The sequence below is a fragment of the Carettochelys insculpta genome, chromosome 1 (genome assembly GCF_033958435.1).
Source record: "Carettochelys insculpta isolate YL-2023 chromosome 1, ASM3395843v1, whole genome shotgun sequence".
NCBI lineage: Eukaryota > Metazoa > Chordata > Testudines > Carettochelyidae > Carettochelys > Carettochelys insculpta.
Window position 1 is genome coordinate 132,917,704 of NC_134137.1, and position 25,977 is coordinate 132,943,680.

Sequence of the window (25,977 nt, forward strand, 5' to 3'; positions counted from 1 at the left end):
TAGAGAATAAATACAGGGGGGGAAAAAGTTAGAGGATGCAGAGTGTTTCCTATATAATGTTCTGCATCTGAAATAAAAAAAAAAAAGCAGCTACTTCACTGCTGACCCAGGAACATGAAAGACTCTTTTCTGCATTTAATACTGCAGGACCCAGAAAAGAGATGGTAGGGTTACCATCCATCCCATTTTTTTCCTGGGGCAGTCCCATATTTAAGCTGTCTTACAGGCATCCTGACTTTTTTAAGAAAATGGGCAAATTGTCCCATATTTTGCAGGGCTCCTGTTCCCTGGCTCTCAGGGTCTAAAGGCAGCAACCCACACTGACAGGGAGCTCCACTGCTGGGTGGCTGCCCCATTCTCTGGCACCACAGAGAGGCAACCCCCACTGCTGGTGAGCTCCGCAGGAGCAGCCTCTTCATTCCCTGGCAACCCCTGCTGGGAGGTTGTGGAGACTCCATCCTCCACTCCCCCTCATCAGGAGGCTGAGGAACCCTCATCCCTGGTGCCTCACTGTGGGGCAGCCACCCCCATCACTGAGGAGCCCTGACGTGCAACAGCAGTCCCCCATCCCCAGAGGCCGGTGTCCTGTATTTGCCACAGGGCAATGTGGTCACCCTAACAGATGACCTCTTTCATTTCCTCCACACACTACACAAACTCAGGAAGAAAATGTTTAATTTAAAGGAAGGTCTCTTATTGGAAAATTCTAAACCACTTAACATTTGTATTATTTTTAAACAAACAAAATTTGGGTTCTAATGGAATGTTCCTTTAAAAGTTTCATATTTTTAACAAAATGTACAGAGTAGCAGCATTAGTGACATTTGAGGTTTTCCCCCAATAATACTCTACCCACTTCAAACAAACTTGTCAGCAATAGAATTGTATCCCCAAATTTTGTAAGTGTTTAAATGTGATCGTCACTGTTCCAAATGAGTATTTCTTCTGTGGCAGTTTGTTTCATGAGATAATATGACAGTATGGCTCCTGAGTGCCTGCATAAATATTTTGTTTACTATTCTTCCAATATGCACTAGTGATGAGAGAATCCAAGGCTTTTTTTTTTTCTGGTGGAACACACTGGAACGAAGTTCCAGCACCTTTTTTCCTGCAACCACCATTTTGGAAGCCAGCTGTGTGACTCCGAGCCTCACGCGACTCTTTTAGGAGCCATTTGTGTCTCCCGCTATTGCTGCTGCTCACTCCTCCAGCTCCCTTCCTGCCACACTGAGAGTAGGACTCGATTTAATTGGTTTAATAGCTAGGAGAGGGGATCTGACTATTAAACCAATTAAATCAAGTCCTACTCTTTCAACATGTAGGGCACTGTGAGCTGCTCCTGCCGCGCTGTACGTGGGGGAAGTCAGAGGGCTGGGAGAAGCCACACAGCTATGGTGAAGAGGAGACAGTGGCCAATAGCACATGGAGCTCCTGGGTAACTAAGTGAATCCTGGGGCTGGGGGACTGTTTGGGGATGTGAGGGGTTAAGCCTGGGGACAGTTTGGAGCTGTGGAGGGTTAAGCCTCGGGGTGGGAGAGTGCGGTTTGGGGCTGTGAGGGAATTAAGCTATGGAGCGGGGTGCAGTCTTGGGGCTATGAGGGGGTTAAGCCATGGGGCAGGGGATGGTTTGGAGCTGAGAGAGGGTTAAGCCCGGGGGCGAGTGGGGCAGTTTGTGGCTGTGAGGGAATTAGGCCATGGGTCAGGGAGGTGGCTTGGGGCTGCAAGGGGTTAAACTTTGGGGCAGTTTGGGGCTGCAAGGTGATTAAGCCTGGAGGCAGTTTAGGGCTGTAGGGGTTAAGCTCAGGGGCGGATGAGGTGGTTTGGAGCTGTTGTAGGGGAGTTAAACCTTGCAGCAGTTTGGAGCTGCAAGGAAGTTAAACCTGGGGGCAGTTTGGAGCTGTGAGGGGATTAAGCCTGGGGGAGTGGTTTGGGATTATGGGGTGTTAAGCCTGGGGGTATTTTGGGGCTGGAGGGAGTTCCCAGCACTGAGAGAAACTATAAAAAGTTGTATGAATTAAGTAAATAGGAACTGCAAGATTCCAGTAAATGGCTAAACTGCTTTCAACTTGGTTTACTACATTACATTGTGGTGACACTGTACTCAGATAAACACAGCTAAACTCAAGCTAAAGAGTAAATCAGAGAATGTGATTTATAAACTGCTCATTTTTAGTATTTATGGTATGTGACTGTTCAGTTAAGTCATATGGTCTTATTTCTGCACCATGACTGAATTATTAGTACCTTTAAAACAGAGTAATGTCAACAGAGGATTCATGTGCATGCACAAATAACCCTGTCTGCGTGTGAATTTGGGTATTTGGATGAAGAAAGCCCATTTTCCAAATGTTTGTACCAACCAAACAAAATTTTCACATCAACATTCTGAAACATTCTGAAACAGTGAATCAAAAGGGACTTACATGGATTTGAATCAACCAGCTATTCAGAAACTTAATGCCCAAGCAATGTATTACACTATGCAAGCATTGCTTACACTCAGCATTTAAACAATGATTTTCAAGATTTGAAATTTGGTCTCATGCTCTAAATCACACAAGGAGCTTCTGAACAAATATTTCATGTGAAGCCTCTCAGATGAGCCATTTTGTAGCCAGGATATGGGTAAAATTAGGTATTTTCAAACTATGAATAACTCCTGGCTTTCCCACACACACACCCGCCCCCCTACACATCCCCCAACCCCCAAGTCTTAGCTAAATCACTTTAAACTTGTTTAAAAAATAATTGCTAGCTCACATGGAACACACATGCCAAGTCTGAAATTAAACCTCTCTTTCTTGGAAATTACAGAAGTGGAAGGGGAAGACGACAAAATCTGGATTATAACGAAAAATGACATTTGACTCCAGGAGCAGCTGCCTCCATGCCATGGTTCCATTCTCTGGTTTTTATAACTTAGCTATTAACAGAAATAAAAAAGCAGTCCACTAAAGGCTTTAAAGACTAACAAAATAATTTATTAGGTGATGAGCTTTCGTGGGACAGACCCACTTCTTCAGACCATAGCCAGACCAGAACAGACTCAATATTTAAAGCTCATCACCTAATAAATTATTTTGTTAGTCTTTAAAGTGTTGCTAGACTGTTTTTTTTTTTGTTTTGATAGTATATAGACTAGCACAGCTTTCTCTCTGTTACTATTAACAGAAATATCACAGAGCTTTCTCCCCTATCTTGTGTGAGCCCTCTATTCAGGATAACGCCTGTCCTCATTATTCAAGTGCTTCCTTCTTTTCTACCTGCCCAAATTATAGAAATTACAGGCTAAAAGGTAGAGGGGAATAACTGCATTTTTTCTTAATTCTTCTTACCCTTACCTCCATTAGAACAAACAGTGCTGCAAAGAAAAGAAGTGTTGCCCATTCCACTCTGTTTAATATCATCTCAAAATCATGGATGTCAGCTAACACTAGCAGCCAAATAGCTCCCAACATTGCAATCCACCCTGTATTTAAAAAAAAAAAAAAGAACAGTATTTATTACATTTTCTAGCTATTGCTAAGATGCATATTTATTTTACTACTGACACAAAATATGCAGTAACATATTTTTCATTTAAACGTTTTCTGACCTATTTTTTTATGTTGTAGCAAGGAAAGTTCACAAATCTCTTTTACAGGAATATGTTCTAGTTTTATGCAGCAATAGACACCCTGTACAAATGCCATCTAAAAGGGGGTCCACACAGAGGTGACTGGCATGGGGATTCTAGGGAGGGCATTGGCCACATGCCCCTGCCCTGCCTCCTCCCCTTCCAGGTCCCTCCCCTCTGCCCATAGAATGATGGAATCATAGAATCACAGGGCTGGAAGGGACCTCAGGAGGCCATCGAGTCCAGCTCCCTGCTTCAAGCAAGATCAATCCCCGATAAGTCATCCCATCCAGGACGTTGTCAAGCTGGGACTTAAAAACTTCAAGGGATGGATCTTCCACCACCTCTCTAGGCAACACATTCCAGTGCTTCACCACCCTCCTGGTGAGGTAGTTTCTCCTAATATCCAACCTACACCTCTTCCTCTTTAACTTCAGACCATTACTCATGTTTGCTCTCCCCCTGAACCTGCTCTGCCCCCACTTGCCTGTCCCTCGAAAGTGCCACACTACTTCCAATAACAATTCCCCTTCCCCTGCAGAGGCACAGCCTGGAGTAGGATGAGCTAGGAAGCTTGTGCTGCCTTCAGGATTTGGCACTCCGGGGGAGGGGTGGGAGGGATGATGATGGGGGTGCATGTGGCCCCCTGTGTACCCTCCAACACAGGGCCTACGCATCCACATTTAATATTCAATCTCATGCTGTAGGGGTCTGTAATTCCTGGGAGTAGTAAGGAGTCAGCAAGTCTGTTTAGGCTTTAGGAGAAGAAGCATCTTGTGCTGCTGAAAAATCCACTGCGTTTGCTTCACAAATAAAGTTCCAGTTGATTAGGACAGGCATTAAAAGACTCTGAAGAGCATTCTGTCCAGTCCTTCTCAAATAGAACACTGGTGGCTTCTGTATTATAGGACCTCCAGGACATGCTGGCAAGAGGATGAACTGAGGAAACCCTGGAAGACTATTCCAGATAAGGTGTCACTTAAACACAAAGATAACCTAAATGTACACGGAACACGCCTGTACCCACGTTTATGTATGTGCTGTATATGCTGTAGGAGGTCAGTGAGAAAATATCTTTTATTAGCCCAAATTCTGTTGGTGACAGGGAGAAAATTTAAAGCTTTCTCACCAACAGAATTTTGTCCAGTAAAAGATATTACCTCACCCACACTGTATCTCCAACATCTTGGGAGCAACATGCCTAAAACAACATTGCATGCACTCATACAGTTATACACTTCTAATCCACACACGTTCACAAGCTCAAATTTCAATAATCAACAGGGGAAAAGCAATCATACAATCGCCTGACTCACATTCTATGGTTATCATCAACATTATTTAAATGTATTCTGGAACCATCTGTGCGTGAAATAGCAATTTCTGCTAAGGACTATGCCAAATTTCAAATGAAGAAACTTCAGATTTCAAAAAAAACTTTCACTAGTTATATACAATTTTTTTCTCAGAAGGAAACTCTACTTTATAAGGACACAATATTTGGATAAAAATCTATTATAATACATCATTTTTAAATTCATAATTATATACACAATGATCCTCAATATTTCAAGTCAGTTCTCTTTTCGTTGTGACTATTTCCTACATCTCTATCAAGGCTGTCGCCACACATGGCCAAAATTTCAAAATGGCCATGCTAATGGCCAAATCAGAGGACACTAATGAAGCGCTGAAATGAATATTCAGCACCTCATTAGCATGCTGCTGGCTGAAGCACTTCTAAAGTGCCGTGATTCGATCACGCGTGGCTTGGCTACACAGGGGTCCTTTCAAAAGGACCCCGCACATTTTGAAATCCCCTTAATCCTATCAGCTGATAGGAGCATGCTAATGAGGCACTGAATATTCATTTCAGTGCCTCATTAGTATCCTCTGATTTGGCCATTAGCATGGCCATTTCAAAATTTTGGCCAAGTGTGGCCACAGCCAAAGTGTTGGAAAATGATGTTTCCAGAAAAAAAAATGCTTCCTGGTAGAAATCTTCAAGTTAAAGAACAATTGTCAATTACTGATGATGATTAGAAATTCTAAAATCCTGCCTTATATACAGTAGATAAGTAAAATGCCCTCCTTATGCACTGATACTGAAAAATAGCAAAATGTAGCAGCTTGATTCCATGTACTTAAGATCCGGGGTCATTCAGCTGGCATATGTGTCCTCCCGCTTCCCTTGCCCCCAAGGGACATGAGAAAGTCCATACTGGGGAAGAACAATGGTCCATCTAGAGCAGTATCTTGTCTTCCAACAGTGACCAGTGCCAGATGCTTTGGAGAGAATGAACAGAACAAGTAATCATCTAGGCTGCGTCTACACGAGCAAGTTCCTTCAAAAGATTTTTCAAAAGAAGGGGACTCTTTTGAAAGATCCTGCAGAGCATCTATACACAGAAAGCATTCTTTCAAAAGTAAATCAAAAGAACGTGGTGCTCCTTTCGAAAGCACGCTTCCACTCCCATTTCAGGAAGAACACTTTCTTTTGAAAGCTTTGTTCGAAAGAAAACATGTAGATGCTCCACAGGCCGTTCTTTTGAAAGAGCAGTCCTCATGGCACCTGATTTTTTGATCCCTGGCCCAGTTTTTCAAAAGAGTGGAGGATGTGTGAATGCTCTCTTTCCAAAGAGCAGATCACTCTTTTGATCCATTTTTTTGTGTGTGGATGCTTTTTTTTTTTTTTTTGAAAGAAGTTCTTTCAGAAGAGATCTTCCAGAAGAACTTCTTTTGAAAGATCTCAGTAGGGAAGACATAACCCCAAAGATCCATCTCTTGTCACCCACTCCAAGCTTCTGGAAAACAAAAGGCCATTTTTAAGAATATCCTAAGGTTTACAATAAAACATGACGACAGTCCATCTAAATTTGATTTTAAAAATGAAAGTAGAAACATAGAGATCAAACATTCTCTCCATCAGTCAAGATAGTGAATGTTGACTGATGCCCTTCAATTCCTAAAGACCAAGATCCACAGTACTACTGTACTACACAAATATTCCCTTGCATGGGAGATGCATTTTTTATTCTTCATATACATATTTATTTTTGGAACTTTAAATAGCATATTGTATGTTTAGAGGGGGATTTCAGGGTAATTACAATCCCCAGAGCATAACACCCTTGTTGAAAATATCACTTGCATGAAAACATACAGGAAAACTCTTCTAGTTATTTAGCACTCATTAGAATGTCAACAAAGATATTTATAAAGTTGTATCCTATTGGATCCTGATTAGGAATTTTCACTGCCTTTTAATGGAATTGTAAAATGGAGCTGTATATATTGCGTTATGTTTCACTAAATAAACATTTTCTCCCTTGACTTTAACTGATAGTTCTTCTCTTACTCTTATTGGAACAGCAATCTTGAAAATAAAGTTCTCTTAGTATCAACTGCTTTTCTACTGTGTTCTCTCTTCCATTCCATTGGTCTCCAAAACCTGGCAGCATTCCCTTTCTGACACTTTCTCTCTCCTCAGGCTCTCAATTGACCCTTGATAATTTGGCTTCTTGTGTCTCCACAGTATCGAAACCACTCTCACAAGAATTTGCCCGTCAGCGTGAGAAAAATCCGATCTACCAAGGGTGTGTGTGTTTGCAGAAAGGAGGATGAGGGATTAGGAAATCTCATTATTTTCACAATTCAACAAAAATACTTTCCTATAATTAATGATGAACACAAAATGAACCATGGAGACAAACTCCCCAAACTTTGAAGAAGCTCAGATTCCATAACCCTCAATGAGCCTAAACATGGACTTCAAATACTCATCCCAGATTCTGAGTACATTGTGGTTGAATCGATTCCAGATCCAAAAGGCATGCCTCATTAATATCTCCATGCACCACAAAGGAAGGAAACACCACCACTTGACAAATGTACATGTTTAGTCCAATTCACTCCGTGGTAATAATAAGTCCCCAGCAGCAGTGGTCAAGCATCCTCTTCTGAGGGAGAAAGTGGGGAAGAAATGGAACAAAGAAGGAGCAAAGCTAGGCTAGTTGGGTCCCTCCAGAAATGAGTTTTTGACAAAGCCCTAGCTGCAACATGAAGCTGCCCTCCCAGGACAGAATTCCTAATGGAAGAGGGTACCCACCCCTGAGGATGGATGCCTCAGATCTGCTGAGTGTGAATCTGGCATAATGAGGGTCAAAGCCAACTCCTGTCTCCATAAATGGAGGTATTTGCCAGGAAGGGGAACTGGTGCAGCTCTGCTTCTTAAGAAGGAAAGCTAGATGTGAGGTGATGGATCAGGCTGTATAAGAATGTAGTGCCCTCTCCTACACAAGTCATTTGCATGGCATCACATAGGAGATGAGATTAATCTGGACTGCAGATGACTTTACCTCTTGTTGAGCTAGATAGTGGATTTTGTCATGACTGCTTGAGTGGAAAACACATCTATTGTGCTTCTGAAAAGGCATTTCTGAACACATACCACAGCACTCAACTGCAGTAATTCAAAATGTTGACATGTGAAGAACATGCAGAGGAAAATGTTCCCAGGAAAGTGCATGACAGATGAAACAATCTTGGACATGTGAAAGGCAAGAAGTTAAATTCTTTGGAAGTATATGTAAGCCACAGATTGAAAAGTCCACCAAGGTCTGGGATGCATTAACAGAACCATAGAAGGAGTTAACTCCTAATCTCTTTCCATAATATCCACTGGTTACCACCATTGACAATGCCATTATATCCTTCCTGCCTCCTAAAGTAAAAACTGTGTAATGTATTAATGTAAACTAAATAATTAATTAACCCCACCCCCCAACTTGCTTGGTGTGAACTTCACCATACCTGAAGAGCTGGTCTTGGTGTCTTTGAGAATAAATAAGGACTATGATGAATTAATGTTTTACATGAATTGACTGATTCTTCACTCTGTTGTCTAGTTTGTGCCATTACACCACCCCAGCAAATACAGTGAGCCAATGTTCAGTCTGCCAGGAGACCTGTGCCATACCCACTGAAGTAAAAAAAAAATGAGTTTTGGGTTCAAGTCTAAAGGTAAAATTAGGTCCTAAAGCCCTGCTTCTACACCACCTTTCTCTCTATTTTACCCTCCACATTTCTACCTATACAAACCAAGCACTAAATGGCAGCCTTTTAGACCCATACTGCAGAAGTGTAACCTTGAGCAGGGCTGTAACATTTAAAATGGTACAGTTGTTAGTTTTTCTGGAGTAATTTGTGTAAATATTTTGATGTTACATGTTTCTTCCAAACTGTCTTAAAGACAAATCTCTTTCAATGTGCTGTACAGAGGGAATACTTATTTGCTAATGTTTATGTAAACCACAGTGTAGAGAGAAGCATATCTTAGCTCTTTTGTTAACATGGTGCCAATGTTTTTTTAGGATTTTTTCCAGAAATTATTGCTAGTCTATATGAACTGTATTAGGGTTACACATAAACTTTTGTTACAAAGTATCCTCAAGAGTGGCTTTCTTCAGTCCTAATAGATCCCAGAGTGAAGTGCTGGGTAGCATTAGCAAGCTCCTAGCCCTCCAAAGCTCTTATCACCTCACTCTTTTTCAATGTGTGTAGTACAGGAGACACTAGGACAGCACTTGTTATATTATCATGCCCCCACTACTAAAATTGTGCAGCATACACACAACTTTCCCTTTTTCTCAGATGGCACAATCTATGTCATCACACATTGTGCCTCAGGCAGAACAGAAGTGAAGAGCAGAGAAATACTTTAAGGAGTTTAATCAAGACTTTGACCAGGGTCTTAAATCACCTGCCATAAGATACCTTCAAATATCACTAGATTCGCCTCTTGCCCCTGAAAACCAGACTGAAATGGTGCCTTCTTGCAAATTCAGCTAACAAGTATGCCACACCAACTAACAGAGATCTAATTACTCCACAGGGTAATGTGTTATGCCTGAACTAAAAACCAACAAGAAGTCCTGTGGCACCTTATAGACTAACAGGTGTTTTGGAGCATAAGCTTTTGTGGACAAAGACCAAAGCATGGTCTTTGCCCACGAAAGCTGATGCTCCAAAATATCTGTTAGTCTATAAGGTGCCACTGGGTTTCTTGTTGTTTTTGAAGATAAAGACTAACACGGCTACCCCCTGATACTTGTCACCAGGACTGAAATAGTTTAACTTCTTTTCTTCAGGGCTATGAGTGTCTGCCAAAGTTAATTAGAAATTCAGCTTTGTGCAATGAGTGGCAGACAGCCTATTAGGACAGACTAGCTATGGAGAAAGCATGCAGTCAGGGCTTTGTGAATTTAATTGGCTTCCCACTTCTCCTGGCTCCAGCTTAGGATCCATTCCCTAATCTTGAAATATTTTAAGGAACCAGAATACTCTGGGGACTGACTTCTCTATACAAGAATCTCAGAGCCCCATGTACCCCATATGGTCATAGAAACATTCTGTGCCCATGGGAAAACTATTAAGATGGTAAGACACAGTCTTTTTGGTAACAGAATCTGGCTCATCCTAGCAGGAAGCATCAGAACGATCTTTAGTCATCACTTGACATATAGGCTACATCTACACTAAGAGAAATCGTTGAAATGGCCATGCAAATGGCCATTTCGAAGATTACTAATGAAGCGCTGAAATGCATATTCAGCACCTCATTAGCATGCCGCCGGCTGTGGCTCTTTGAAATTGCCACATTTCATTCCTGCACAGCTCATCCAGATGGGGTCCTCGGGAACTTCAAAAATCCCCTTATTCCTATCAGCATAGAGAAATAAGGGGATTTTGAAGTTTCCAGGGTCCTTTCGAAAAGGACCCCCATCTGGACAACCTGAGCAGGAGCAAAACATGGCAATTTCAAAGAACCACGGCTGGCGACATGCTAATGAGGCACTGAATATGCATTTTTGTGGTAGTGTAGACACAGACACAGTCTTCCTATTACAATGCAAATCCCACCTTTCTACAGAAGTTTACTCACAATATCAGAGGCTAATAATAAGACAAAGCCACACAAGTAGCAGATAGTGAGAAGGAAAGGAAAGAAAGGAAGATGGAAGGAAAATCCTCCAAGAATCAACAGCTAAGGCCTAAAACAATGAGAACAGAGTGTCCTAATTTACTGTATTTCACTGCCTAAATTGATAGACAGAAAGGACCATCATGACTATTGTGATCATCTTGTCCACACATTGCAGGCCTCAGAATGTCACCTCCTACTCCTGTAATAGACTCCTAACCTCCAGCTGAGTTACTGAAATCCTCAGATTACAGTTTAAAGGAGTGGTCACCAACCAATAGATGAGGAGGTACTGGTAGATCCAGGAGCCCCAACAGATGATCCTAACTGGTTGGGACAGGAAGCTATCCAGTGCTGGTACTTCAGCTGCTCTTCCACCCCTTCTTCTCCCCCAGTCTCCCCCCCCCCCCCCCCCCGCCACACACACACCATGAAGAAGAGGCATCAGAGTGCCCCCACTTCCCTTTCTCCTTTCCGATGATATCTGACATCAGTATTTCACCTTCCCTTACTCCTGTACCCTATCTCCACAGAGTGTGTGGGCATGACAGGTATCAGGATGGAGGCAGCTTATTGGCTGCTGCTCCAATATCTGGACGCATTCAACATACTGAAAGAGGCAAAGAGCATCTGTATCACTCTCACACACACACTGTGCGCCTGTTACTCTCGCATACACACAAACACATCGTCTTTCATGCTCGCCTCCTGACACAACAGTTAGTTGTTGTCGTTGACATTATTACTGCTTTTACTTCTTTCAAAGTGTGTTATACCTGGTGTTTGACTGGTTTGTGCATTTCATAATTTTGATTTCTCTCTTACGCTTAAGTTGAATTATTTGAGAAGTGAGTTCTAAAATGCCCAACCTGCCCTGGCCTATGACAATTTATTAAAAATATTTATTGTATCTAGGTTTTTGGTTTCTACTGGTGGTACACAGCCTCACATTACCACACAACAAAATTCATTCCAGACGTGGATGGAAAATATTAGAAGGAAGGAAGTCTCTTGGAATCAAACTATCTCCTGGAGGCTCCTGAAGCCCAGCTGGGAGATTGGCCACTAACAGTCTGGAAGCACAGCTGGGTTAAGGTAGGATTCCCCCTGCCCTGCCCCTGCGCTGCACCTGGAAGTGGCCAGCACACCCCTGTGGCCCCAGGGGATGCAACAAAGGGAGTCTCCACACACTACTCTTGCCAGCATGCACTGTCCTCCATAGATCCCATTGGCCAGGAATGGGAAACTGTAGCCAGTGGGAACTTGCAGGGGTGGTGCCTGTGGACAGAAGGCAATGCGTGGAGCTACCTGCCCCTTCCTCTAAGGAGCTGCTGCTGGATATATCAGCCACTTTTGGAGTGGCACAGGGCAAGTGCAGGCAGGAGCCTTCTTTAGACCCACTGCCCAGGAGCTGCCTGAGGTGAGTGGTGCGTGGCCAGACCCTGCCTATCAAACCCCTCTCTGAGCCCTGAACCCCCTCCTGCACCCAACCTCCTGCCACAGCTCTGAGCCTCCCTCTCCCTCCCCAATATTCACCCTGCCTCCCAGTGCCTACAATCTGAAGTCCTTGCCCCAGGCTCAGCCTGGAACCCCTCACACTCTGAACCCCTTGGTCCGAGACCAGAGCCTTCACCTCCCCATCCCAACCCCCTGCCCAGCCTGGTGAAAGTGAGTGAGGATGGGGAGGAGGGGAAGGTGCCCTTCTCTGTATCTGTTCCAGTTTGAATTCAGTTCTTGAACATGGGAGACCAGAATTGCACACAACATTCCAGATGAGGTCCCCCCAGTGCCTTATACAATGTTACCAACACTTCCCTGTCTCTACTGGAAATACCTCACCCGATGCATCCTAGGACTGCATTAGCATTTTTGCTGGATGCATCACATGTAAGTTATCCTGTGATCACACAATATAGCCAGGTCTTTCTCCTCCTCTGTAATTTCGAACTGAAGCTCCCCAGTTTATGGAAAAAATTCTTGTTGTTAGTCCCTAAATGCATGACCTTGGACTCAGCACTGTTAAATGTCATCCCATTTCTGTTACATCCTACATGATTGGTGCTTTAGAAATATAATTGGTCAGAGAGCAAGAAATCAGTCAGTGCATCTCTTGTTTGATGAATTGATCTTAGACTCCTGATCTGCACAGTTATGGTTTCTATGGGATACAGCTACAGTACCTATTGATTTTAGACAAACAGGACTGTCATGAAACTTTCATGTAACATGCACTCTGAAAATTCTGTGATGCCTCCTACGCAGGGAGGGTTCTCAGATATTCTAAACTGCCCCAGGAAAAAAAGAACAGAAATAGCTTTTCGGCTTTGGTTTATTTCACATCAAACTCTAACTAGCAAAGAAAATCTTAAGAACAGAACATTCTCATTGCAGATTATTGCCATCCAACAGAGAGATGACTTTATATTTTGAAAATAATCAGGCACTAGAATTAGTGTCTAGAATATGTAGACAGAGAGGGGAAGGATTACCATGGCAGCTGCAGGCTTTGCAAATGACTAATTAAGAAAAAGCTGTTGCCTTTAATAACTGGGATATTGTTTGGCTTACATCCAAATTGAAAAACTTGTTAAAAATGGGCATCCTTTTAAGAATCACACATCCTTAGAAACCATATATTCTTTTTAATTGTTGTAATCAGAAATAATTTCCCTTGCTCAAAATTTTAAAGGCCCATTCAGAAGTTCTATTTGTGTGAGATCCCAAACTATCAGACATGTTTGCAGAGAAAACAAAAAAAAATGTACGCACAGTATATCATACAGGTGCACACACAGAGCATATAGAGCTACAAAAGTCACTAGTAAATTAAGTAGATCGTCCCAAACAAGGGTTGATTTAAAAACTTAATACCACACCTTAATACAGGTTAAACCTCTCTAATCTGGAACTGTCTCATCAGGCAACATTCATAATCCAACATGTTTTAGTTAGCTGGACAGACACTTATCATGGGTGTGGCCAAGTTTCCCATGGTCCCATAAAGTTTATATACAGCCACCAGCCCTGGCTGTCAGTGTTCTGTGCTGTTACATAACTGTAATTTACCCCATATGTCTTTTAAGAGCCCAGTAAGCGGCAGAAGTGTAGGTAATGTGCTAGAAAATATTGACCTCCTGTGGTCCAGCAAATTCTCTCATCCAGCACCCGATTAGTTAGTTAGATTAGTTCCTGATGGTGCCAGATGAGAGAGCTTCAACCTGTGCCATTTATTCTGCTCACATCACATTTGGCATGTTACAGAAACACAGTTTTAGACATGTTTTGCTGAGCTTCAAAAACATGTCAGAACTATGAGTTGAGCTTTGCTCTTGCCTTTAGTGGGACAGCTCACATGCTTAAAATGAACCATGTGTTTCAGTACCTTACCAAATTGAGGCGTTGTTTGATATTAGCCTAGCAATATAGTGTCCAGAGAGAGACATGAAAATTTCTGTAAATAACCAAAAATACCTCTCTCTACCTAAAGATGTTATGATTTGAAAGCCTAATATCAAGATGCAAAACAGATGCTAGATTCCACTGGCAAGTTTGGAATTTTCCCCACCCCATCGTATAAAGATTCCATTGCTAGTCCTGTGTGGCAACAAGATCTTCAAATCTACTGGTGAAGCTTGCCAAATTCTAGAATTTGGGATGGAGTAATTTTGAGTGGAACTTTCCCCATGTGAGTAGGGGTTGGACTCGATGACCTCCTGAGATCTCTTCCAGTCCTATGATTCTATGAAATGAAGAAACTTGTCTCTAGCAGTTTGCCTTTTTCTTTTTAGGTAGTTGTTTAGTGAAGCCTGAAATATGGAATTTTAGAAATAGTACCAAAAAGTAGATGAATTGCAGATCCATTTAGTAAATTTTATTTATCACATGGTTCACAGTTAATTATACTGGTATCATGACCACATGCAGCAGTAATATGCATATACACAGCCGTTTGTGCATACAAGGAGTGTGTGTGTGTGTGTGTGTGTGTGTGTGCGCTATACAGGCACACTAGTATCTCTATGTGGAGGCCAGAATCTACTTGGCAGTTAAAGACACTCATCCTCTTTATTTTGCAACAAGGATACAGTACATTTTTCCCAAATGTACAGCATATAATTTGTGCGTAAGGACTGAATTTTATGAAATTCGTAAGTAAATCTTTTACTTGGTTTATTAATTGAAATTAATTAAAAATAACTCCATTAATATAACTATTTTCCCAGTTTCCCACTTTTCATCAGTTCCTTTCTGCTAGTAAATGGCTGGCATGTTATAATTTGCATTTTCTATATAGTTCATAAAAGCTCCCCATGAGCCTGTGATGAGTGTGAAAAAATCAATTTGCAATTAGATGTAGTTATTAATGATTTTTCTCCTATCTTTCTGAGTGTATTCAAAATTTTGCCTCAGTCAAAATGACCACTATTACGCCTAACTTTGTATATGTGTTATTTGTCCACCTGGGCATTTTTGGACCCACGAGGTAAATGTAGTGCTAGCAACTAATATGTTTTCAGTATCTGCCTTCAAGTCATAGTACATCTGGCATGCTATTAAGTATATTAAGAAGATCAGGGGCACTGCAGCACTCAACAACCCCATCAAGAGGGGATAACTATATGTTATGTGTGCTGTATCAAAAACCTAGGATGGTCCTCAAATGAAAATTTGTTTAAAGGGGATAAAACTTTGCTAGGGACATCATGGCTACGTCTACACGTGAAGCCTACATCGAAGTAGCCTATGTCGATGTGGCGACATCGACATAGGCTATTTCGATGAATAACGTCTACACGTCCTCCAGAGCTGGCAACGTCAATGTTCAACATCAATGTTGCGCAGCACCACATCGAAATAGGCGCCACAAGGGAACGTCTACACGCCAAAGGAGCACACATCGAAATAAGGGTGCCAGGCACAGCTGCAGACAGGGTCACAGGGCGGGCTCAACAGCAAGCCGCTCCCTTAAAGGGCCCCTCCCAGACACAGTTGCACTAAACAACACAAGATCCACAGAGCCAACAACTGGTTGCAGACCCTGTGCGTGCAGCATGGATCCCCAGCTGCAGCAGCAGCAGCCAGAAGCCCTGGGCTAAGGGCCGCTGCACACAGTGACCATAGAGCCCCACAGGGGCTGGAGAGAGAGCGTCTCTCAACCCCTCAGCTGATGGCCACCATGGCAGACCCCGCAATTTCGAAGTTGTGGGACGCGCAACGACTACACGGTCCCTACTTCAATGTTGAACATCGAAGTAGGGCACTATTCCCATCCCCTCATGGGGTTAGCGGCTTCGACGTCTCGCCTCCTAACGTCGATGTTAACATTGAAATAGCGCCCAACACGTGTAGCCATGATGGGCGCTATTTCGAAGTTAGTGCCGCTACTTCGAAGTAGCGTGCACGTGTAGACACAGCTCATATCTAAACATAAGGGAATGCCAAGTTATGGGAAATCTATTAGCCAATCCCTAAGCCCAACACATATCTTCTCCACTGTTGGTGACAAATGCTACATCATCACAAGTAACCTCCATCTGCCTTCAACACATAAGACACCCAGCAAAATGCATTACTCTCCCTCTCATTATAAAGTAAAACTTTCATTAGAGTTTCTTACTTCCTCTAGAAGAATATAGCATGCCACACATGCAACCTGAGTACACACCAACACTGAGTATTTGTGAATGTCTCTTCATTAATGAAATATAAAGACACAGAATCATAGAAATGCAGGACTGGAAGGAAACCTCATTACGTCCTCTAGTCCAGTCCCTTGCATTGTGGCAGGACTAAGTATTATCTGGACAAGTATCAGAGGGGTAGCTGAGTTAGTCTGTATCTGCAAAAACAATAAGAAGTCCTGTGGCACCTTATAGACTAACAGATATTTTGGATCATAAGTTTTCATGGGCAAAGACCCACTTCATCAGATGCATGAGTCAGCGTAGGTTAGTTAGTAGGCCACATGGCTGGGATGCAAAACTGGCTCAACCAAGATGGTCTCCCAGGGTAGGGGAGTTTTGTTAACTCTGCTTGGGTACCAAGAATTTTCAGTGCACTGATTCAACCATAGCAGCATTTTGGCTGGATGCACAGGGTGTGCCTGGCTCTTACAAACAATGCTCTGTGCAATCAGCACTCACCTCACTTCAGGTGCCTTTGCTTTGCATTCATATCACTTTAGTATTACTGATGGGGGGAAAAAACTGTGTGGACAGAAACCAGCAGAAACTAGCTACTCTGCATGTGGGCTACAGTAAACAAATGTCTTGCAGGCCACGTGTGCCCTGAATGCTATAGGTCGCCCACCACTGACTTAGACCTTCCCTGACAGTTGTTTATCTCTTAAAAACCTTCAGGGACAGAATTCCACAGCTTGCTGAGGTAATTTGTTCCCAGGCTTTATTGCCCTGATGATTAAGAAGTTTCTCTTTATGTCTAATCTTGCTGCAATTTAAGCCCATCATGTTTTATTATTTTTTCAATGGATAAGGAGAACAATTTATCACCCACCTCTTTATAAGAACCTTTTTATATACATAAAGACTATTGTCATGTTCCTCCTCGGTCTTCTGATCTCCAGACTAACCAAACCCAATGTGTCAGTCTTTGTATGTTTTCTAGACTTAAATCATTGTTTTTATTCTTCTCTGGAATTTCTCCCGTTTGTCCACACAGTAAGGTGCATGGAAGTGGACACAATGCTCCCACTGAGGCCTTATTAGTGCTAAATCGAGAGAAAGAATTATTTCTCCCATTTGTGTGATAATACACCCCAGAATGATGTTTGCTTTTCTCTGCAATAGTATTGTACTATTGAATCACTTTTTCTGTGATGCACTATTACCCCAGATCCTGTTCTGAATTGCTCCTTCCTAAGCAGTCATCTCCATTTTGTATTCATGCAACTGCTTATTGCTTCTTAAGCATAGTATTTTACATTTGTCCTTTTGAGCTAAATCCTGTTTATTTCAGACCATTTCCACAGTTTGTAAGATCTTTTGGAATTCTAACCCAGCCCCCAAAAGCATTTACAGCCCCTTCTAGCTTGGCCTGTATCATCTGCAACCTTCATATGTGTACTCTTTATGCCATTTCAAAATCATTCATGTAGACTCAAATACTGACATATTCAACTCAGGAAAAAACCTTACCCCTGGACTCATTTTCACTAATGGTTCTGAATGCCTAATAAAATGATACTGAACTGAAGTATTTTTAAAAAAAACTTAATTTCAGTACTGTGACTTTACCATATGTACCTGAACACACAAATTATATGAACACACGTTGAGTCTTTATAAATAATAAATGTTTACATCAGCGAGTACTTTTTAATTTTAATACCCTTTTTTCCAGCATTGCCTGAACACAATCTTGTTCTATCTCTTTTACATCTATTCTGGTAAGCAAGTGTTATCTGTTGGTCTCAAGTGGCCTCGTAAAATAGGTCTCACCATACATGAATGATTTCTTGGCTTTTATGGAACTTCTAATCACACATTTTAAGACTGCCTCATGAATGGAAGTGTGATGATGGTAGCGTAAGACATTCTGCAATGTGACAGTGGTAGCTTCATCCAGCATGAGTGACTGGCTCGAATGTGAGAAAGCTGAAAAGAAACATGACCCAAATGAAATCAAATGAAAGAGCAAAGAGCAGAGCACAGAATGAGTAGAAGAAAAGACATCACACGACCACCTGCTTTTCAATCACACATCAGCACATCCAAAGTATGAGTGATACCAAATTTAAACTTCAGGACAACTGGACTTTATTCACTAAACCTTTTGAACAAAAAAATAGCATTCATTTGTGGTGGCCTTGTGGGATCAAAGTGGAGAAATCACATCCACTAATGCATTACAAAGTCCACTCTCATTATTCTTGTTGATGGACTACACAGGGCTAAGTCCTAGATAATGTGATGATATTTAAGGCAGAATTCTGTGGAAAACAATGAATTAAACATTGACATCTGAGATGATTAAATGCCTCAGGTCAAATACTGCCCCAGCTACAGATGATTTACATGAATAATTGTAACAGCTCCATGATTTCCTACATTACACAACTATATAACCCTGAAACATTCTACACAACAAATGCAAATTCCCTCAGTAAATCTGCCATTTTTAAAAAAAAAGACAAATCTTAAAATAAAATAAACATCCTAAGTCATCCTTGTGAGACAAAAATAAAATGACGGCAATATGAATATTGAAAGGGTATATTTTACAAAATAAAAGTTTTCCTGAAAAGATAAACATTTGTACATGCAGTTGTAAATGATGTTTGTGCAGCTGCATGGACAATGTCTGTTTGGCAAGGCACAGATTGGTCACCCATTTCGGGAAATTTGTGTCAAAAGAAATAAACTCTAGCAGCATCCTTGAAAGGTGATACCTTTCTCTCTCACGTTCCAAGTGGAAGTTAACTCATCAAGAAGGCATGGATTGGACCTGACATTGTATGTTCAAGCAAATGTTGATTGCAAGAATCTGGATCCATTCCAACAAGCAAACACTCACAGCAGAAATATGCTTCACTTTATCTAATTATCTGTTCTACCCAGAAGGGTGCCTTTGTGTTTATAACACAGATATGGATAAGCCAAATACTTTAAAAGCCGTTATATGTTCAACTTGATTTCAGTACATACACACTTCCATCAAAACAGAAATCTACTATTTGATCCAGAAGGTGGTAAAATATCTGCATGATGTGCATCAGAAAGCAGCAAAATTAAACATTCCAGTCTCTCATGTGAAGACTGCTTCCAGACATCTTAACTCAGCACTGCTACATGCCACAAGAAATGAAAGAGTAGGAGACAGTTCATGGATGGAAATCCTTAAAAGCCAAAATGCTTCAATCTGCCACTCTGCTATCTATCGTTTTCAGGCCAAGAGTTAAGGTGACAGCCACACTTGTGGAAACTGGCAGCTTAACTTGGGCAGTGGCAACACTTGTGAGAAACTAACAAGAGGAAGAATTAGGACTGACAAGAGAGACTGAGGTGGCTTGATGGGGTATGCAAGCCCCACACAGGAAAACAGGAAGCTAAGGAGCTGCTCTGGGTTCAGGCAGCTCCATCCCAACAGACCTGCCAGGCTTCAATAAAGCTGTGGGAGGAATTTAAAAGGGGAGCAAAGTACCTCACCTGCACGCAGACCAGGGAAGAGAACAGACCTTCAACCACCAGCTCGTCAGGAAAGGGCTGACTGAATACAGGAACTTCCAAGCCAGCCAGAGCCTGAACACCTCTCTCCCATGGAAGGCAGGTCTAGATCCTGACACCCCTCGACAGATGTTCCCTGTCTGTCTTACTAAGTCAGTTTGTTTGTGTTAATTCTCCTTATGTTTTGATCATGGACCCCAGATGTGGGATACACTTTGTAGTGTCTTGGCTGGGGAGCCAAGTCACAGGAAGAGACAGGCCACTGGAGGGGCAGAGCAGCCACCAGCAGCACATCTAATGGAGAGAACTGCTATGCTGTGTCTGGCCACCAGGAGGTGGCAGTGGGAAGTCAATCCTTTCACAGATGATTACAGGAAAAAGATCATAACCAAGGAAACAAGCCCAAATACCTGACAGTGAATTGAAGGATGCAAAAAGCAATTGGTATGCACTGAAAATCAGGAAATTGGTAGCCCAGTGCCTCGTGAAAGAGGTGTCAGGCAATCAGAGCTGGTGCTGCAGTATGAGAAACCATTAACCAACTCCCAAGGAGACCTGCTTAGCAGGCTGTGGTCAGAAAGGAAGTGGCTAGAATATTCTGCGAACAGTGAGAGGCCTTTGGCTGAAGCATGTTGGAGTTCAGAACTACCAAAAAGTACTTCACTGAGTCAAATAGAACAGCTAGAGGAGTTCCTTCCTGACTTTCGGAGACATAATTGAGAGACTCCTGCTTAAACCAATGGAGAACTCCATAACTTCCAACAGTTTGCAAGGATCAGCCAAAGCCAAGTGAAGTCAGCAGAAAGACTTACACTGATTTAAGTGGGCTTTGGATTAACGCCTAAATCCAGACAGGGCCTAGTAAAATTAAGCTTCTTCCAAGCCATTAGCCCCTCTGATGAGCAGTATCCACTATACAATTTACAGCAAAGGCTTCCCTCACACAAATGGATTAGGGCCAAAACATCAGGAGCGTTAAAATGTGTGAAGTCGTTGTCATGCAATTAGCTTGTTCAACTTTTTATTTAAAGCTTTGTGAAAGGAGGTTGGTTCCTGGAGTTTTTGCCCTGCCCTCTAATTTACTAAACCATATGGGAATGCCTTACAAGTAAAATGATGGAAGAAGAAATATTATCTGTTAAGAACTTAGATATAAGTGAGAATTCAATATCATTTGAATGGTTACTATTCAGTCAATACCTATAAGCTCATTTGTATTGGAAACGATGAATATTTTACCCCTAGAAACTGTGGAAGAAAATGTTAAATTCCGCAAGTGATTAGAGAAAGTAAATCACTTTTTACACAAAGGCCACTTTGAAATAGGCTGTGAATACCGAATGAACCTTGAGAATTTTGTGGCACAAAGCCTTAGCCTCCCTTAAAATGTGTCACACACAAGCATTTTTCTTTCATATGCTAGATTCCTTCCAGTATAGTTGGCATTCTTGAATCTTAAACTGACACATGCTACTCTAAATTATTTATTCAAAATATGCTTCCAAACATTTTGCAAGAAAGCAGTAGCAAACATTTACATTATTGACTTTTTAACCTAAGTATCCCCCAAAGCTCACCTGAAATAGAACAATTACTTTCTAATAGTGCAATGTCAAAACATTCCTCCCACACACATACACTCTTTTTAACCTATGATCAATCTAGTTTTACTCCCTTCTGTATACATTAATGTATTTCACATGAAAGTTGATAGGCCCGTACCACCCTTAACTTCCAGGACAGCAGTATCAGATGATTGACCCTATTTAGTATGAGGACTGGGTGAGTGGGAGCAGTAGCTGTAGCCTCCCAGAATTCCAGGTAAGTCTGATGTGTAAAACTGAGAAAAACAAAGCTCACTCAGCACTGACGCCTCTTTCGAGGTGAATAGAAGGAGGCTGTTCACGTCTCTGTACGGCACAAATTCCCATCTTTTCTCCATGGCAGCAGCTAGGACACACAGGATGAGGCAAAATCCTACACAGCCCTGACTCAAGCTGGAAGCAAGGGGAAAATCCTTCCACACCCATCCCAAAGAATGCCCTAATACACGATCAGCAGTGTTTGAAATTAGGTGCAGCTCTATCAGCTTATCTGCCCCCACTCTGATGAGGAAGAACTACCTCCACTATAAACTAGTGAACACAGAGATCCACTTTTTGAAACATGTTAAACAAGAACTTACAAATAGGTGATAGAAGCTGCTTAGGTTTTGCAGGGTCCAGTGCTGAGGGAATCAGGATCAGTGTTGCTAAGCAGTGTGCACAATGGTGCAGTATATATTACATTCAGAATTTGAGTTTCAAGATTCGAACAGTAACTTCTAATTAAGCTTATGAGATATTCCAGAGCAACACCGGGCTTCCTTCATCACCAGGCAATTTTCCAGGCCAGCATTACATTTGGCTTCTCAGCCACTAGTCTGTTATAATCACTAGTTCAATCATAGAAACTACTGTAAAAGCTGGCAATCTGCATCTCCGTTTAGATAACAGCAGGCTAAAAATCAAGAGAAATTACATGGGAAAAACTCACCGAGAGAAATTTGACATGTCAGTCATTTTTGTACAATTTTGTCCCACTAATTTGCATAATACACTCTGTGGACGTCATTTGTTTTTTGTTCTGCTGCTGCCCTTTCAAATTATAGTCTTTAATTTTGCTTGTAAATTTGTTCAAAACTTCCTGAGAATTATGTAAATGAGTCAGTAAATACGACAAGCGGTTTCCATAAAAAGGACCATGCAACAAGGGCCTTTTGTAATCACAGTAGTTCAACACATTGCAATGAAAAAAAAACAACAAGGAGGCCTGTAAAATCTAGTTTACTGAATAAAGCAGAAGTCAGATTATGTGAAATGAAAACAATGGATGCATTGCTTTTGCAGTGCTTCGGTCACAGGCTTTAAACGTTATAACAATATAAGATCCCATTGCTCATGAGAGGAATCCTTAAAGGGCCGGTCTCAGGATGTAGCCAAGCAACACCCCACGTGTCAAGAAAAATTTGACTGAATTACTGAAAGTCAAGAGCAAAGCTTTGTGTGGCACAGCCAGAGGTTAGAACTGCAGTGAATCTCAAATACAAATGACACTTAATTCTCAAGGAGGAGCCTGGGTATAAGCACAGAGGTATTCACCAATTAAATATAATCTTTAGCAGCAGTGTCAACAGATGCTGCAGGTCCTGACACAAGGTGAGAGGGGCAACCAGCTCCCAGAAGGGGTGGAGCCAAGGTAGGAAGGGGCAGGGTCTTGGGCATTCAGCTAAGACATTCACCTGGACCATGGTGCCGTCCCCCAGCTGCGCACTGCCGTGCTGCTGCTGCAGCAATTCAAATCAACCCAGAATGCCACAGTCACTGCTGTTACTTCGGCAGCAGTGGCAGCCAGAGCTCCAGGCCCAGAGCTGTTCCTAGGGGTGGGCAAGCTGGGCAGTTGCCTGGGGCTGCCAGTTTCAAGGGGCTGCTGAAATGGACTGGCCTGTGCAGGGCCAGGGCCAGAGCCAGTGGGCGCTTGCCACATGGGAAGGAGGAAAGGGCAGGGCCACAGCTGAGTGACTTGGTGGCCAGGGCACACTGTGGGCAGCTGGGGGTGCAGCAGGGCCTGGTGGGAGGGCACAGCAGGCGGGAGGGCTCGCTTGCCCCCCCCACCCAGCATCTGTCCCCCTGCTCTCACACCCAGAAACCCCCATTTGCCCAGGGCTGCCGGTTAGTGAGGACCAGCCCTGTCCGGGTCCCTTTGAAAGGCCAGGCATGCCTCTGTCAGTCGGCCTGATTTTTAGAGACAGCTAAGAGGTACCTTGATCACGATTTTTCGAGAAGCATGTATATCTGGAGCTGAAATTTGATAACAGATGGTCCTTCAATCCATCATACAATCATAGGGTTGGAAGAGACTTCAGGAGGTCATCAGGTCCAACCCCCTCCTGAAAGCAGGACCAACCCCAACTAAATCATCCCAGCCCAGTCTTTGTCAGGACCTTAGCAAAAAGGTGAAAAGACCTTTAGGGAAGGAGATTCTACCACTTCCCTAGGTAACCCTTTCCAGAGCTTCACCACTCTCCTAGTGAAACAGATTTTCCTAATATCCAGCCTAGATCTCCCCCATCACCATTTGAGACCATTGATCCTTGTTTTGTCATCTGTCACCACTGAGAACAGCCGCTCTCTGTCCTCCATCAGGTCACCCCAATCACATGACAGGCCTATGACTTCTGTTTACTTTGGGGTGGGATTCTCATGATCCAGCCCTCTGCAGCTGGTTCTCCAGATTACACTCCTTTGGTGGTCAGCTGTGTTATTTAGGTAGCACAGTGGTCTTGTCACCTGTAAGAACTGTCCTTTGAGTGGCTGTGACTGCATGTGTTTGCAGTGAGATAGGAACAATTACCTAACAACAAAAATTATTTATGTTAAGTCCCAAAGGTACACAACATTTAGAGAAGTGGATTGAAAATAGCAGACACCTCTGCACACATTTCTTTAACTAAATTTAGCCCCTTTACCCAGAGCCCAGGCAGCTCTGGTTAATTTTCCATCTACGATGTTGAAGAAAACAGCACGCAATGCTTGCAGCCTGTTCCCTTGAGTGTCTTAGTTACACTGTCAGCCTTTTCACTGACGTATCCTAACTAGTCTCTCGTGTCACCATGAAAAAGCCCCTCCCCCACATTATTTTTTAAAGGGCATGTTTTTAAACAGTCAGGGCCTCTTCATCTCAAGCTAGGCTAAGACTTAGGAAAAGCAAAATATTCTCATCTTTTAATCTTCCTCAAAACCCACCTGCAGTCTTTAGATTACAAAAATAGAGGCCAGCTAGGAACGTCAGAGGTCTGGTGTCCACTTAACATTCAGGTCAACATAAAAATTCACACACCTGAGCAATGTAGCTATGCAAACAAACTCCCAAGGACGACACAGCTAGTTTGATGAATGAGCACTTCTATCCAGCCTCCATTGCTCAGGGAGGCTGCGTCTACACTACGAGCTAAAATTAAATTTATTACAATTGATTTCCTTAACACTGGATTTTATCCATTCAATTGTGAGCATCTTCACCTTCCCACGTGCTCCCCACAAAATCGACTTACTTCTGCCATTCACAAGTAGCTTAAATCGAGTGCTGCAGCAGTGTATTGTGGGAAGCTATCCCACAGTTACCCGAGCCTTGTAGCATTCTGCATATTTTCACTGGTGCAGCATGGGGAAAAAATGCCCCACAAATAGATGTGGGTATCTGGCAACATCTTCCCACATTTCATTGCCCTCTTTCCCCTGCCATGTTAAACAAATGTCCCTTTCTCCAGACGGGGTCTGTCTTGCCTTTATAAGAGATGTGCTTTTTATAATTGAGAGGAGGGGAAGGGTGGTAAACCTGTCCCAACCAACAGATTTTTGAAAAACAGGACGCAAACGCACTAGATCTTTACAAGCTTGGATTCAGATTTAGGCCTTCTGTCAAAGAAGACCCTTAAAAGAAGAATACTTTAAGTAGGCACAGGTGCTACACTGAAACTCGAATGAATCATTGGAACAGTAACAGCTCAGGGCAGCTAAAAGACAGCAAACATTTGACAGCTCCAAAAACCACGACCACGCAGGGAGACCCACCACCTGCCCCCATTAGCAGCGTCTCTAGGCTTTGATTAATTTTGGCCCTGGATATGGATTTAAGCCTTCTGGAAAAGAGGGACCCACATAGACAAGGGTGCTGCATTGAAACTCAAATAAATCAGTAGTGGCTCAGGGCAGCTAAAAGATAGACGACGTGTGGCAGCCCCAAAATCGCTGGCCACTCAGGGAGACCCTTTGACTACGTTTGGACCTGAATCTGGATTTAGGCCTCCTGCCAAAAAAGAACCTTAGAAGAAGAATTTTTTTAAGTAGACACAGTTGCTGCACTGAAACTCAAATGAATCATTCAAACAGTTACAGCTCAGGGTGGCTAAAAGGCCCCCAGGTACAGCCACAACCTGAAAATCATGAACCCTGTGGGAGACTTCCCCCAGGCAGCTAAAAGACCCCCGACTATAGCCAGCCCCTTTGGCCCTTGGATAAGGCCCGTACAAAAAACTTGGTCTGAGAGGACAGCCACTCTAGTGAGAAAGTATTTTCTTCTCTTGACTGAAAATCATGACTGCTGAGCCAGATATATCCCAGGCAGCTAAAAGACCTCCAGCTACAGCCAGTCCCCGA

The 25,977-nt window shown here is 42.6% G+C and overlaps 1 protein-coding gene across 1 annotated transcript in view; it reads right to left on the reverse strand.

Moving 5' to 3' along the window:
- The window catches only part of OCA2 (OCA2 melanosomal transmembrane protein), a 338,099-nt gene that overhangs the window by 127,821 nt on the left and 184,301 nt on the right, over positions 1 to 25,977 (reverse strand). The window contains exon 18 of the mRNA XM_074983294.1: positions 3,342 to 3,469. Within this exon, the coding sequence (XP_074839395.1) occupies positions 3,342 to 3,469 (128 nt within the window). The remainder of the gene's footprint in view (positions 1 to 3,341; positions 3,470 to 25,977) is intronic.